General features: G+C 42.5%; 1 protein-coding gene across 1 annotated transcript; it reads right to left on the bottom strand.

The window, feature by feature from the left end:
* Nucleotides 1–973: 973 nt before the first annotated feature.
* On the bottom strand, nt 974–6436 carry LOC137895943 (opsin-5-like). Its single transcript, XM_068741471.1, has 6 exons — nt 6298–6436; nt 5540–5745; nt 4029–4128; nt 2394–2498; nt 2082–2305; nt 974–1444 (listed from the first exon to the last, which is right to left on the bottom strand). Exons 1-6 carry the CDS (start codon nt 6434–6436, stop codon nt 974–976), a joined length of 1245 nt encoding a protein of 414 aa, XP_068597572.1.
* Nucleotides 6437–15683: the final 9247 nt, after the last annotated feature.

The following is a 15683-nucleotide window of genomic DNA, read 5'->3' as shown; positions in this document are numbered from 1 at the left end:
CGCGCACCACGGGGTGGTTCACAGAATGCGGACACGTGTACTCACTCATTATTGATGCTGATGCGCACAATTTACTTTGATTCAGAGAATCATTAATGTGAGGGAAGTTTTCACAGTTTTTCTGTTTTAGAATTCCTTTATTATATGTACAATTTAATACTGTTTGCCTCTAAACGTCACTCAAGTCCTGACGTCAGCTGCTGCTCTTGTGATGATGATGATGATGATGAATATAAGGATGGATGTTGATGGAAGCTGATTTGCCTTTTTGATGGAGAACTCTGCTGCTGGAGTGTATTTGTGAATGCGTTAAGAACCTTCGTAGGGATGTAGAAACTACCTCAGGATCAGGAACGTTGCTTTTTTGGGGATTAAATCATGGCTCAAGTGGAAACTTGCTCATTAAGGTTGTGCGTGTGAGTGTGTGAGTGGGGGGGGGTTATTGCTCATTTTGCCTTCAATGGTGCTTTTATTCTGAAAGTTGCAAAACTTCTCACTCTAAATTTATTGTTTTTGATGGTGTTTAACTGATTGTTTGTCTGTTAGCTGGAATATGGAAAAACTGCTGGATGGATCTTGATGAAAAAATAAGTTGGACAAGCCCCAGAGGAGACCGGAGAACCCGGACAGAACCCGGACAGAACCTGGACAGAACCCACGCAAACTCCTCATAGAAAGGCCACAAGTCAGCCTCCTTGCTGTGAGGCGCCACCGGGCTGCATGTTTCTGACTGCATGTTTCCTGCTCTGGAGATTCTGAGACGGTTCAGATAAATCTTTCACGGATCGCTCTTGGCTGTATGATCAGATTACCGGTTTTCAATGTGAGAGCCAGAAATGAACAGGTGTGGAATCCCTGTAGATTCAGCAAATGCATTTATTCAGACCAGTTACACACATTAACGTGGGAGAGACCAAAAAGAAAGAGAAAAATCCAAAAGTACGTTTGTATTTCAAGTATTCGGGTAAGTTGTTTAGAGCCTGTCGCACCAGTACTCTGATGTCTCGATGTGCGAGGGCAGGTCAACGTGGACGACTCCCTCGGTGACAGCCGGAGGTCTCTCAGGGGGGCTGTTCACCGCTGAGCCTCTGTTGGGAATGGGTTGTCTCGGCTCCCCCATCGCACAGTTCACCTCCTGCTTCTGGACAGGAAGTGATGCAGGTGGTGGTCGGCGCTCGGCTTTGGGTTTGATGTTTTTAAAACGTTGAAGGTGCACCACATCCTTGCCCTCCCGGTTGCACGGCAGCAGGGCAGAGACGTCCTTGCGAAACTTCGAGCTCATGCCGAAGTAGATTAGCGGGTTGTAGAAGCTGGCAGACTTGGCGAAGAGACGAGTGACGATGCTCGTGGTGCTCGGAACATGGAACCCCCAGGCTGACCACATGGACACCACTGCATATGGCGACCAGGCCATGATGAAAGCTGTGCAGATTACAATGGAAATCTAAAGAGGAGCACCAGGAAACAATTGTCAGGACATGAGCGGAGGTTTATTACAGGGATGATTGTTTTGAATTTGAACTTTTATGGGTCTAATTTTACACTGTAAAAAAAACATTAGCTGAATCAAAATGCAGCAAATAATTACTTGACCTGAAAAGTGAATTCATTTAAGAAGAGTTCATTGAGTTAAAAAAAAAAATATTATGTAGACTTTAGAAAAGTCAGACACGTCTGAGGGAATAAATGGCGAGCTAATACGGTAATCATTCTGAGAGCTTACATGTAAAATAATGTTGTCAAATCTGATTTATGCTTTAAAGTACAAAATGCTTGAAATAAAAGAATTTTATTTCAAGCATTTTGTAATAAAATTCTTGAAAGTAACTTTATTCTCAAAACACTCAAAAGAGTGTTTTAAGAATAAAGTTACTCTGAACAAGGAACCCATAACTATAATATTAACTATATAAAAACTGTCTCGTCAGAAGAAATAACAAAAAAAGCAGCAAATATTTCTTTAAATATTTAAATAATTAGGGAATTAAATGTAGATTAAATATATTTTACCTAAATGTCAGTCTTTGCAGTGAGCTATCAGTGCTTTTCCAATAGAAGAGTTATCCTTGACATTTTCCTACCCTTGTGACGTCTCGCTCCACCTTTCTTTGACGGGCGGTGAGGAAGCCGTCAGCTGACATGGCGTTTGTGCTTTTCACCGTGTTGATTATGGAGACGTAGGAGAAGAGCATGATCATCACAGGGATGAAAAAGCAGAAGATCAGGATGGAGATGATGTAGGACTTGTGGATGGTGGAGTAATTTGCTTTCGACCAGTCCACCTCACAGGTGCCGTACCCTCGATCTGAGGAACATCAGGCACAGGTTAGATCAGTCGCCGTCTTTTAATAGGCGTCTTTTCTTTTGGCAGGGTTTGTGTCGTGAGGACAGACCCGTGTAGCTGCCCCAGCCCAGCAGTGGAGCGACAGACCAAATCATCGCTCCAGTCCAAATGCAGACGAGGGAGACGGCAATGGTGTTCATGCTGACACAGTAAGCTGGAGAATAAAAACACACACACGACAAAGACAATGAAGACCACACAGTCCTCCTCCAAGATCTGAAGCAGACTGTTTGGAAAGGTTAAATGTTATGACTTTGGCAAACGCAGGACAGAAAAAGTGAGAGGCACAAAAAGACGCAGCATTCTTGACTCGTAATGAATGTCAAGATTGTGGCATTTGTGCAACAATGGGTTTGTTTCTCATATTAACAGCCTATTTAAACATCTGCAAATGAAAAGAGCCTCTGTTGACATAGCTTTGCACTCGCAGGAAGACAGGAAATCAATTGGCTTGGACCATTTCTGAGCAGAGTTCACACACACATATATACCTAATGTCATTTTCCACATGATGCAAGAACTCATGACTCCTTTGACTCCTTCTCTGGGACTAAGCCAGGCGACGTCACAAGGAAGTTAAGTTTGGACACGTGTCACTTCTCAAAGATGAGGGTGGGAATGCAGATTACAGAGCAAGTCCAAGTTTTTCTTCTTCCCTGATTACTGACTGACAGATGATCCCATCAGCAGCAACTGTCCTCTCGCAGAGACAAACGGAGATCTATCTGACTGACTTCTGTTCCTTTCATTATGTGCTCCTTCCAAACCAGCAAAGGAGGAAAATAGGAAGTCTACAACCAAGGACCTGGACGGGGCACAGGAGCGGATGTCAGAGGGGAGTCAGGAACGCTGTTAAGGGTGAGCTCTGTGACCTCCAGACGAAGCATGACCCGGTCATGTTGGTGAAAGGTGACAACAACTATAGACTGTATTAACTAACGTGTCTGAATATAGAGGAGCCCCCCTTTTTCTTCGATTTACCAGACACATCAGGCGTATTTTTTTTTTACAAAGTATCGGATCGGAATCGCCAATACCAGCCTGAATTTTACTCAGCATTGGATCGGACAGGAAATCCGTGTTATTGAACATCACTAGCATAAAGATACCAAGAACCATTTAGAACCTTTTGATGATGATCCAGTTCACCGTGTGGACGGTGTAAATCCAATTAGGAGGGGAACGAGCCGTTTGGTGGAGGCTTGTGCTCCACGAGTGCTTCAGTAGTTTATATTTATTCTAATGAAAAGCACATAGCATTTTGTAGATTTATATATAGATTCAATTACTTTTGCGGTTTGCAGCGGTTACACGGCTGTTGCTGTGGCGTATACATTTAATGACACGCGCGTAACACTGATGTTCAACGTAAGAAAACCCACAAGTTGAAGCATTCATTTTCTGAAACAACACTCGACGCAGTAAAAACTCTCACACCACGTTGAAGCCAGAAGCTGCAGCCTCATTTCCATATAATTAAGACAGTCTTCAGCACAACTGGAGAGAAAATGCCACCTCAAATTAATTTAATGGCCCGTTGTGCAATGTGAATGGTTTTCCACAGCTGAGGTTAGTCATAAGGCGACATTAGCACAGACAAACACACGTTTTCGTCGGCTAAGCATGGCTGGAACGTGATGACGCGGAGATGCGGGTCTGAAACTTCCTTTTGTGTTCATCTGACCTCTGTTTGGGTGGCATCCCTTGATGTATCTGGTGATGCTGATCACTGTCAAGGTGTTGATGCTAGCAAGGCCAAAGAGCAAAGTGAAGAAGCCATCGACCTGGAGGAAGTCAAAGAGGAGTTAGTCATTTTAGAGCTATCTCTGAGTGGATTTTGACATTTGTCTGATGAGTTTGTTTGCTTTCAACTTAACAGACTAGTTCTCCCTGCACTTTTTCTATTACGATCCAGACCCCAGCTATTTCCTCGGAGGTGGGCTGCTGGCTGTACAAACCTGAGCTAAGATCGCTTAACCTTGCCACAAAAAAACAAAACCTGTGGTAAAAAATAATTAAACGGTGAGGCTTTTCAGCATTTAGTCCATTGTTTGGGGAGACTCTTACTAAAGGGGATTATGCGACTGTCTTGCAGTCTGTCTCCAGCCGTGCAACGCTCACTTCCCTGCTGTGACACAAAAAACTTGGATCACTTCAGGACTCCTTACTGATCATGTTCTTGATCTTCCTTAGACCAAATCCTATTACCACCATTAATCGTGCATGTTTGTTTCATGTTTTCCTACACTCACATCCAGGCAATAAACAGACAGTCAACATCTTAACCAGTATGATTTTCATCGGGGTTTTACTTCATCCTATTCCTGGCTTATTAGAGCTTTTGTGAGTATTGGAGCAGCCTCTCTCAGAGGAACGTGACACGAGAGGGGAGTACAGCTAAATCCCAACATTTCTCATTTCCTGGAAACCTGAGAGTTGCTGTCCCGATGATGAGTTCACCTTAACATTCGTGCTAAAGCCTAAGAGCTGCAGACCTCTTCCGTCTCACCCAGTCAGATAGCAGGCAGGGTTTATTCTTCTGAGAACCAAACACAGGTGCTTCTTTATTACAAAGTTTTGAAGATGCCAAGAAAAACCACACTGGATGAATTCCAAGCAAAAAGAACGGCAACTATTTAATTTCACACAGAGGCTGCCGAGGGAAGGAAAACAGAAATATCCATTTGGAGAAAACTGATATCAATATTTTGTTTTAAAATGAATGGCTTGTCAAAATAAACCAAGATGAAGCCATGTGATTAAATTGATGCAGCACACGTCCTCCCTGCAGTTTGGTTAGTTTCCTGTTTGCTTGTTGACAGGTACCATGCTGCTGGAACGATTCCCCCCATATAAAGGCCTCCACAGTTGTAATCTGATTATAGCCTTAAACTCCATCCCACATGGCTACTAGCAATAATCCTTTCCACACGCTCACACCCGTACTCACTTCATTGTAAGACTAGCTTTAATCATTCCCTTAATGTTCTTTATTTATTGGGATTGCCTGAGACACCCGAGTTTTATGCTTCATGCAGTTTTCACACTTCACAAATTAGTTAATGCCGCAATTGTAAATGAAAAATATTATTTTTGTGAATTTGATATAATATATAGAATAAGCAAATAAAAGATTCTTACATGCAACTCTTTTAAATCAAATAATGTATTTTGACATGTTTTTTTTTTTTTTACCTGGCATGTCCAAATCCACGTGATCAAATACCCGTCATCCTTGAAGATATTAAATATTTCTAGGATCCCTCTGGAGTAGCCAAATACTGAGATGCTGGCATCAGAAATGGCCAGATTTAACGTGAGGAAGTCTGGTGGCTGAAGCGAGGCCCGCTGTCTGCACAGGACAAACATCACTGAACTGTTTCCAAACCAGGACAGCCACCCTACAGAGACAAAACACAGCAGTCAGTGAACCGCACCGTTCTTCTTTTATAGTATAGCAGAGTATATGTGTAGGCTACGTTGCAGTGTTCCTTCTTCCTTAGAACACAGATTAGAAAAGCAGCGTCTCAGAGATAAATCATTTGACTCTGGAGAAAAGCCAAGAGGGTCACCTGTCTTTTTTTTTTTATAACTCCAGGTCAGCTACGTAAAATCCCTCGACTGCGTTCGTTAACGTGACCCAAATAAGAGAAACAAATCCCACGACACACAACCGCACACTTTGTCAGCAGTGAGTTGGCAGTTGAAAATCTTAGCTTTTGTTGTTTTCCTGACGAGAGCTGAATAAATACGTTTGGAGGGAAATACTTCAGGTGTTTTGTTAGCGGTACAGATAAAGCAGTCCATAGGAATGATTTGTAACCGAGTACGATCGATACGAATTCAGCCACTAAACAATTTTGTTTCAGTTTACAAAATTAACAAAACAAATGATGCAAGCCTGCTTATGTTTACACTGTCCATTACATTTGAGTGTACGACGGTTGACTTACCCAGCACTAACAGGTACACCCCAATGACAGTCTCTCCTTGCTCAGACAGAGGAGCGTCTCGATGCAGTGTGCTGAGGTTATTATTCCTCCACGGAATATTTGCCACCTTCTGAGGAAAATCCTTTAGTGTAAGTTCCATGGCCTGAGGTTTGTTGCCAAGGCATGAATCCTTGCTGTCCTCTGCACTCGTAGACACAACTGTGTTACACCAGTAGGGGACGATCAGTCTGTTCATTTAAATCCAGCTTAGATGCGGTCACTAATACTTCACCACTCATCGTCTAAATGATTGCACCTGTAATCCGCTAACATCTTAGCAGACAGAGATAGTGGGTGGAAATCCTGCCAACAGAGTCAACAAGTCAGTCAGCTGCTCCACTGACGGAGGGTTTTCACCGATAGCTTAGTCCGAGTCCGTAAAATGTATCACATAAAAGTTATTTGAAGGATGCCAACTCTGAGAAAATCATCAAATTACAAGCTGGAAAGGCTGGTGTTTATTAAGCATTCATTTCCCAGCTGTGCTTCCAAGAATGTTTTACGTGAATGCAATCCTGTTCAGCAGCCAACCAACAGGCTCGATGTTAAACTTTTCCAGCATGACAACACAAAATGAAAATGTTTGTTGTAAAAATACTCGCCATATTCAGCAAAGCAAATCATTCACAAAATAATTCTTTCCAAAATCATTCATTGTTAGGTGCATAGTGCAGAACGTCCAGTTATTAAAATGACAGCGTAAAGGTAATGATATGAAACACTCAAATGGAGGATAAGATGTTGGTATTTAATGCTTTGTGGTTTCTGCTCGCCGTCTGTCTGTGTGAGATGTATTAACCAATCACGTTTGTTTCCGTGCAGGTATAAATAGTTTGTAAATGGTAAATGAGGCGAAGTGCATTTGCGGGAGTGCAACTTTGGAAGCCATAGCAAACATCTGACAACAATTCCATTATCTTTTTCTGCTCGTGAAATTATCTGTCCGTGCTCTTTGTTGCTGAATTCATACTTCAGGTTTGCTTCCCTGTCTGGAAACAATGACTGATGCACAGAGAATGAATTCTCGTTAAGGATATCTGTTTTTCAAACCCCCACAGTCTAAAGCAGAAGCCCTAAAACTTTGGCCGGCTGTAACTTCACATCTAACATAGAAGCGGGATTGAAATCTTGCAGGAAAATCAACCCCGATGCCTCAGCTGGTCATACTGCCCTTCAGACCAACACTGGGAAACATCTTGTCATTCCAGATTGCCTTGTTTGCGGCGTGTAAATGTAACTGTGGCAGAGAACATGTTGACTGTATCTGGCCTGGAAACTATTTTCCATCCTCAACATTAAAATATTTCCTTTGTACTTTGCACCAGTGGACTGGAATCCTGCACCTCCTCTCCAGAGACACGCTCTACTTCTCACTAATCTGTTCCATTTGGAAGAGCTGCACAGGTTTATGACTTTAGCTCAAATTAGAGCGCATTCATCTCAATGTACAATGAGACCAGACGTTTCAAATTCAGTGTAATTTAAGTTTGTGTGCGTTAACGCATGCGCTGATGAATTTACATGTGAGCTAAGGTCAGAGTCGGAACATCTGGAACGATGTAAGTGTGATTTAACAGTCGTTTAAAAGGCATCCAGCTTTATTGATTGATAAAATCCTTTTGTTCTGTGTAAACTTGCAGAAAACTCCTCTCCACAGTGAGAGTCTCTGTGGCAAATACCCACCGAAAGACTTACCCAAACCGCCCCCCCCCCCCCAGTCTGTGTTTATATGACAGTGTGCACCTTGTTTTCCTCTTCCGATCGCCACAGAGAGGCTCTGGCCCTCAGGATATGGAGGGAGAGGCCGCCGCCGCTGCCAGAAGCCTCGGCGCGTCCGAGTCCACCTCTTCTTTAAGCCTCTGAAAGCCAGTCCGGGGAGAGGGATGGAGCCGAGGGGAAAGTGAACCTCTGACCCCCAGTGTCACCCATCCAGCAGCAAAACACTGAACCCAGTCTTCCCTCAACCTCGCCTTCCAACAGATACGCCACACGACATGGCATCAGCTCTGCTTGTGATGCCTGTCTGTGGCCCAGAGAGACAGACAGGCTGCTGTGAGTCATCCGGTTGCAGTCCAACGCCTACAGTTGTCATGAACGACAGCCTCTTGCAGTCAAAGCGGGGAGATTAGGTCATCTTACATGCCTTCGTTGTGGCGTGCAGATGCTGCAGAGCTTACAATGTCAAAGGTCAGGAAAGGACCTGTATTCAACAGGTGCAGAGGACAGTAAGATAGTCTATGGCGTGAGGCAGGATGTCTTTGGAATCAACATTTAAGCCTTGTTACAGCCAAGATGAGCCCTCACGGTTGATTTCGATGAGGGTATCCAGGCTAAACCCGAAGCACTGTCAGGTGCTGCACACTGAACAACGCTCAGGTGTTAGCCCATTACAGGAAGACATCAAGATTAGCGTAAGTCTCGGCTGTGTGCTTTGGCACGTGCGTGTGTGAGCTTGGCGATCAGAGCGCAGCCACAGTGGGCCACTGTATCGTCAAGGCTTATGACGAAGACTCTCTCTCTCTCTCTCTCTCTCTCTCTCTCACGGTGGAGCAAAGCCTTCGATGCGAGGTTAAAAGCTCACAATTTTCCAAATGGAAAATCACAGACACAGATACTATTATGAAGGTGTGTGTTAAAGGCTCGGAGCTGTCTGCAGGCAACAAAGCCTCTCTTCACAGAGGACACAGGTCAAGAGACCAAAAACAGGACCTGCTCAAAAAGGTCTCCACACGTTCTCTCTCCAGAGACACGGGGACTGCTTGTATGAAGGCACCACACAGTGTGGAGGTAAATGGCTTGCCTGTCGTTTTTTTGGGGGGGTCAGTCTGGGCACGATATGGGTCGTGAGTTCGCCACAGTAGTGCCTGCTTGTATATTTCTGTTCAGTTCACAGCTATTTAAAGTCACATGGCCAACATGGAGTGTATTCATCGAGACTCTAGACTCCTGGAGAAAATCTGTGACAAAAGTCTGTTCACAGGCTCGTTTTGAGTCCTATTTCTTTTACCAGCCAGCCGTAATATTGTAGCCACATGCCTACTATTGTGTGTCCACCTCTTATCCCAGAATCTCTGAGATTGTGTTGGGAAATCCCTTGCATTGCCATTTGTTTCCCCAACTTCCAACACAGCAGGTGGGGATGTATTCCGCCCGCTGACAGGTGCGTGGTAACAAGATTCTAGGTCGTCCAGGTCCAGATCTCTGTATTGAATAAAGTCAACCGGACTTACAGGAAACACGTTGAGACATTTCACCTACTCCAAGAGGCATCTTCAGTTCTGAACGACTAGAGTGGGAGTTCCAGATATTTCGCCTAATGGGAGTAATAATGGTTTTTTTATTTCAGCCAATCAGTGGTGATTATATCGTGACTAATCAATGTACTGTATTTTGCTTCTATACTGACTGATTGATTAAAGAACGCTTAATAAATTAGCTCACTTTGTGTAGATATAAGTTGATTAAAACGTCTTTCCAGATACAGCAGTGTCCAGCTGACTTACAGGTGGAGCTGATAATAGCTCCTGTAAAAAACCCAGTAAATCTCTTCTGCCTGTCCAGAGTATGTTCACACCTCCTTCACACACATTTTGGGGTCTCTATCAATTAACCTAAACAGGCTCAATTTTCATTATTTCACCAGTGGGGAAACTTTACGTTGTTAGTCTGTTTCATAGTTCAAATTGAATGCTACAAATGCATGTCTGTGTTGCACATGAAGATTTTTTTTTAATTTTGCATATAAAATGTGATGGGATGAGATGAACGTTAGTCTTATACTGTATGTGAGCCGACTCCTGGACATCTTGGAAGCTACTGTACTTTCGGCCGTGTTACCTATGAGGCTGCATTTCTTGGACATCTTGAAATACATCAAACATCAAAAGTACTTGTTTCATGAAATTATTTTAGTATATAATTCCACAATAAAACCCATAGAAAAGAATAGAAGGCTGGTTCAGTATGCCTTTAAAAAGCAAGTGAACACAGGCTCTATGTTGAGCCCTGTGTGCGATGTGGATCGAGATTATTGGCCTTGAACCACATGCAAACATTTATCTGGGCAGCAGGTCCAGTTTGCCATTTCTCCTTGAGTCTGTTTGTTTAAGCAGGTAGCTTATGTAAGTAGGTCTCAGTGATGGTTGAATATATTGGCAATAGAGTGGGTCTTGCAAACTCATCCGTAAAGCAGCTCCTGGTACAATGAAGGAGCTCTCGGACAATGAGACTGAGACCTCCCCCCCTCAAAAACTGAACGCCATAGGAAGTATTTTCTTCCTGTGGCAATTAAAATATACAAAGCATCATTGCAACCTTATATTGATTTTTAAATTGCTTTTTTACATTCTTATGTGAAAAATATAAATTTTGTATTTCTGATTTTGTTGAGTGGAGCAATGTTGCTGATGGAATTTCCCTCTGGGATTAATAAAGTCTTCTGATTGTTATCTGACGATAGACCCTGGATACCACTTAGCTCCTGGGTATTCAGGATGTTAGTGGTCCAGTGCCTCCAAAAGGGATAAGCTGCAGAACTTTGACAAATTAACAACCAAACATGCTGCAGATTTCTACAGATCTCAAACAATGGTCACTTGTTGTCCCCCCTCCCTAATGTGTTCCTCCACATGCGTGTCAATGATAGAAAGGCTTAAACGCTGTTGAAAGTGTCAGTCGGGATTAAAAAACACATCAAACAAGCGTTTCAAACAAATGACATTTTCCCAGCTGTCCCGGAGCCACATCAGGGTTGGTTAGTTGATGCACGTGTGAGAGACGGTCAGTGGACCAAAACGATATCGTCTCCCTCAGAAAAAAGACGGCTGATGATCCAATGAGCCATGCCTGTTTGAGCCCAATTAAGAAACAAAATGACTTTAACCTGCTTCGACTTTGGCCTGCTGACCGTGGGGTGAGTGTGGCCCCAGGTTGAACCAAAGGTTTTTGTTTGAGAACTTATTTTGTAGAGAAATGAATGGGCTTATATACGTTAAGTCTGCGTGACTGCTATATTTAAAAAATGTAAAAGCGAGAACATTTAGATCTTTGCTTATTGATTACACAATCTCTTAGGAGACGCTATAAAATACAAAGCAATAATACATTTATTTAAGTAATTGTAAAAAAAAAAAAAAATTGTAAAAAGAAAAAAGAAATATGTACAAATTTTGGTGCGTTGTTGTTATTTTTAATTTTAATTTTTAGTTCTAAGTAGATTAAACACTGGTTCAATATTCATTTCATTTGTCCAGTTCGTTTCCATACGTGAAATGAAGGAGAAGGTTTAACTTTCTGATCCTGCTCTCTTTTTCTAAGAAAGCTCTTGACTAACCATTGAAAAAGCTGGCAAGATCTGGGCTTCCACTTAAAATACAGTACCAGCCATAAGATATCTGAAGTGCTGAAATGTCTCTGAATGGACACATGAGCCAACAAACTGATAGTGCTCTGATCTTCCCAGTTTCTAATTGCAGTCTGTTTTCAAACTTTGTTAAAAACAAGTGGAAAAAATGAGTGAAAAAGACCTTTAATCTATAAAACAGTTAATCTCATTTTATGGAACCCGTTCCATGTGAGATGGCTGAAATTGGTTAAATGTGTGTGTGTGGATCAGCCTCATAGATCTATCCTGATAACATAAATCAGCTTTTGCTTCTTAATCCTGTTGGTCTATGTTTTGTTCCATAGATTGATTCGCTGTGAAAGATGATGTGATAAATGTGCAAGTCAAGACCGCAGACACGTCATGGTCTGATGCTGCAGACCTCTGTTGGACAGAAATGTGACCGAGGTCAAGGTCAGGCTCTTGATGACCCATTTTAAGCCTGATCCAGCTGTGGGATTTTCAATTATTGTAGCCACCTGCTGTCCCTGTAATCCAAACTCCGGACATCCCTCACAGTAAGGATCTGACACAGTATGTGTGAGGCGTGAGTGGTGCGTCGTAAGATCCTGTGAGATTCTTGAGCTTTGGTGATCTGCTGGACGACTCTTTTAACTTAATTCTCAAACCTTGCCAAGGCAAAGCATATTCAATATCCCTGCATTTAACCGCTGTAATCGTGGCACATACCTTTTCCACCACATATAAAGGAGTGATTGAACAAGTGCAGCTGTGAGCTTTTAGTCTTCTTTTACAGACTTACACTGCCAGTGGCATCACGTTGCTGTGATCATGGCTCTTAGTGACGCGGCTGCTAAACACTGGAAATCCGGTTCTAGACCTTCCCCTTCTAGAACAACAGCAAAACGGTGGACTTGATAGAAGAGGAGTCACTCCCTCAGTAAATTAAAGAAAATGATAAAAACACAAGTATCTTCATCAGGCTTCCTGCACAGCGGACACTGAAGGTTTTCAGAGATGCAACAGAGTACGTCTGAATTATAGTCATCTTCGTTTTAGGAAAAAAATTGAAATCAATACTTCAATTTGTGGGATTCATGAGACAACATTGACATCGGCCTGGCCCGAGTTTAGCGCTGTAACAGGCTAATGTTAGGAAACTAACAAAATAGAATGCAGAAATTACCTCTGCAACTTTTTAGCCGGTAACAGTAGCATGCTTATGATATATTTATATTGTGTTTTATCCAGCATTTATCTGTTTGTTGTTTGATTGTTAGCAACATCATAACTCAAAAAGTTGGATTGGGCTGTTTTCAACATTCATCCATTTGCTTGTAGCTGAGATGATCGTCTCACCACCAGCCGCTTTTGCTGGAGCCTGTCCCAGTTGGTTATGGGCGGAGTGGCAGGGTACACCTCGGACAAGTCGCCAGCACAGAGACAGACAACCACTCACGCACACACTCATTCACAATTCCTGCATTCTGAACCTGAGGAGAGGTCAGAGGTGGAGCTGAGCCATCGCTCCTGTCATGAATAACCTGAGGGAAGGGCAATAGAGCAATAAACATGGGAGGAACTGACAGACAAAACGTCATTCTCTTGAAAATATTCACTGCATTTTCACTTTTCATCAAAGGTCTAGGCTGCATATGAGCTGAAGGAATGCACCGGGGGGGTGCAGCCTGCAGCTCACGGTAACTCTTCACACCTCAGCATCTCCCTCCCCCCCCCTCCCTCAGTCAAATCCTCGTCTCAACATGTTCACCTCAGTTCAATGCCAGGGTGTGTCCGGAGCATCGTCTATGGATTGTGTGCCCACACTATTGGCTTTTTGTCTGGATGTAGGATCTAAAGCAAACCTTTTGCACTGATGCCACATCTTACAGATGTGCAGTTTTTATAGAGTCTAAGGAAAGGGCCTATCTTCTGATTACCTCAGGGAGGTTACAGAGATTAATGGCTTTGCAGGTCCTGTGCAGGCACGAAGGACTCAGCTTCCCTCTGTCCACCTTGGTCTTTTACAGCTTTGCAGATACATGAATTTAACTTCCACGTCCAAGTTCCTTCCAAGGCAGGCAGACATGGACAAACTGTAGGACTGTAGGGTCCTTTTTTCCCTTCCAAAAAGAGAAAAATATACCAGGTGTCTTAAAATTATTTTCATCATAAACAATCAATCATTTAAGTACACGCTTAAGGAATTTTACAAATGTTTCTTTGCCACAAGCAGTTTCCCTTCTTCGCGTTCTAAAAAGGTGTTGGAATTCCAAGATAGATGGTGATGTTGGGCAGCTTTTATAGATCTTACCTCGTGCAGTAAGGCGGTTACTGTACACTAACACCGATCATTCAGCCAAACAAACAACCTGAAGCATAGATTAGCAGCAATAAGTGTCGCACTGAGATTTCACAGTTGTCTATGAAATTTGAAAATATTCCTGATTATCATTTTTTGTCTTTTATTTCTCATTTAAATTGAAAGAATCTGTTCGTAAAAGTTTAAAATAACACATTAAATGTGAAATTACCAAAGACGTACATTCTGATCATGTCAAAACAAATACAATTAAAAGCATTCACTTTCTTGCCAAGACTGAGATTAAAATATTGCCATCCATGAATGATTAGCATTTAGCTTAGCATACAGATACAGACACGTTGTGGTATTTAGGGGGAATGCCTTGCCTTGCTGTTTGTTCACAGGATATTGATCCGTGAAAAACAGTTTTTTCACATGGTCCTTTTGTTTTTGCTCCAGCCTCAGGCAGGCCTGGTATAAATAAGCTTATGTTCACATATGTCCAAATCAATATACTAACACCTCATTTGTTCACCCTCACACACCCATTCGTACACACACAATAAATAAACAGCAAGCAAGAAAAACAAATTTGCTCATAAAAGATATTGCCACCCGACACAAGATTAGACTTGGGTGAAAGCCAAAGATAACAGGCCCATGGCAAAGGAGAAAGACAACACTCCGCTGGTAACTGAAGTTATGGATTGGGAGTGTAAGGAGGTCTACACACTCTTTCCACTGTGTAAACCCTCAACACATATTTGAGTCAAAGATTATAAAAGAGCCAAATCCCAAATTTGAAAAGAAATATCTCTTCACCATCATCAGCATTTTAGCATCAGAGTTTTTAAGCACTGTTTTGTGGTCTTTTAACATTTAATCATGTGATGCAGGACAATTAACAAAAGATGAAGTTTGAAGGTTTGTCATTAATACATTCACTAACCCAAATAATAACAGTAATGATATGAAATACTCACGCTCTCCTTTTCACATACTGCTCTCATAATAGGATCAGTTAAAGAAACACTCCCAGACTGTGTCGACTATTATTCTACTCTACAGGGTGGGCGACTCCACCAGAGTATCAAGTGATCACCTATTCTGTTTTCCCGAGTGGAAGGATCAATGAGCCTCAACGGGCCACTGTGGAGGCGCTGCCTGCTGACATGCAACCGATACAGGGAAGCTGTCAATCATAGAAGCATGGAATGATGCTCTGTCTTCTGACAGCAACATTGCATGGAGGTGATTCTTTCTCTCTACACTGTAAAAGCAGGTTATGAGAAAGATAATTACCTACGCAGGTGATGATCCAAACGAGATCCTGGACCACTAGCATGTCAGACATGTATGTGCAACATGACTTGATGAACATTTGTTTCTATGGAGGATGATAGAGAAAGAAAGAGGACATCCTTCTGTCAAAAAATAAATTGACATTGGCCCCTTGACCTTTCTGGAAGTAAGGGGGGTGCAACCCCCCCTCGCTCCCCCCTAACTATCACTATGCAAACAACTCTTTTTCGTAATATACTTAATGATTGTAAGTTAGTCTTGTAAGTGTTGCCCCATACTTCCACACAGTAATTAAAATATTTGCATTAGCGGTCAGTAAAAAGCTACTGAAAGAGAGGAGGCCGCTGTCGGGCCACGGCAACCACAGGAGAGAGCAGCTGACCAGTGGAAGGGCCT

This window comes from Brachionichthys hirsutus, chromosome 7 (assembly GCF_040956055.1).
Source record: "Brachionichthys hirsutus isolate HB-005 chromosome 7, CSIRO-AGI_Bhir_v1, whole genome shotgun sequence".
Taxonomy (NCBI): Eukaryota; Metazoa; Chordata; class Actinopteri; order Lophiiformes; family Brachionichthyidae; genus Brachionichthys; species Brachionichthys hirsutus.
Note: the sequence above shows the minus strand (reverse complement) of the source record. Positions and strands in the feature narration are given on the sequence as shown.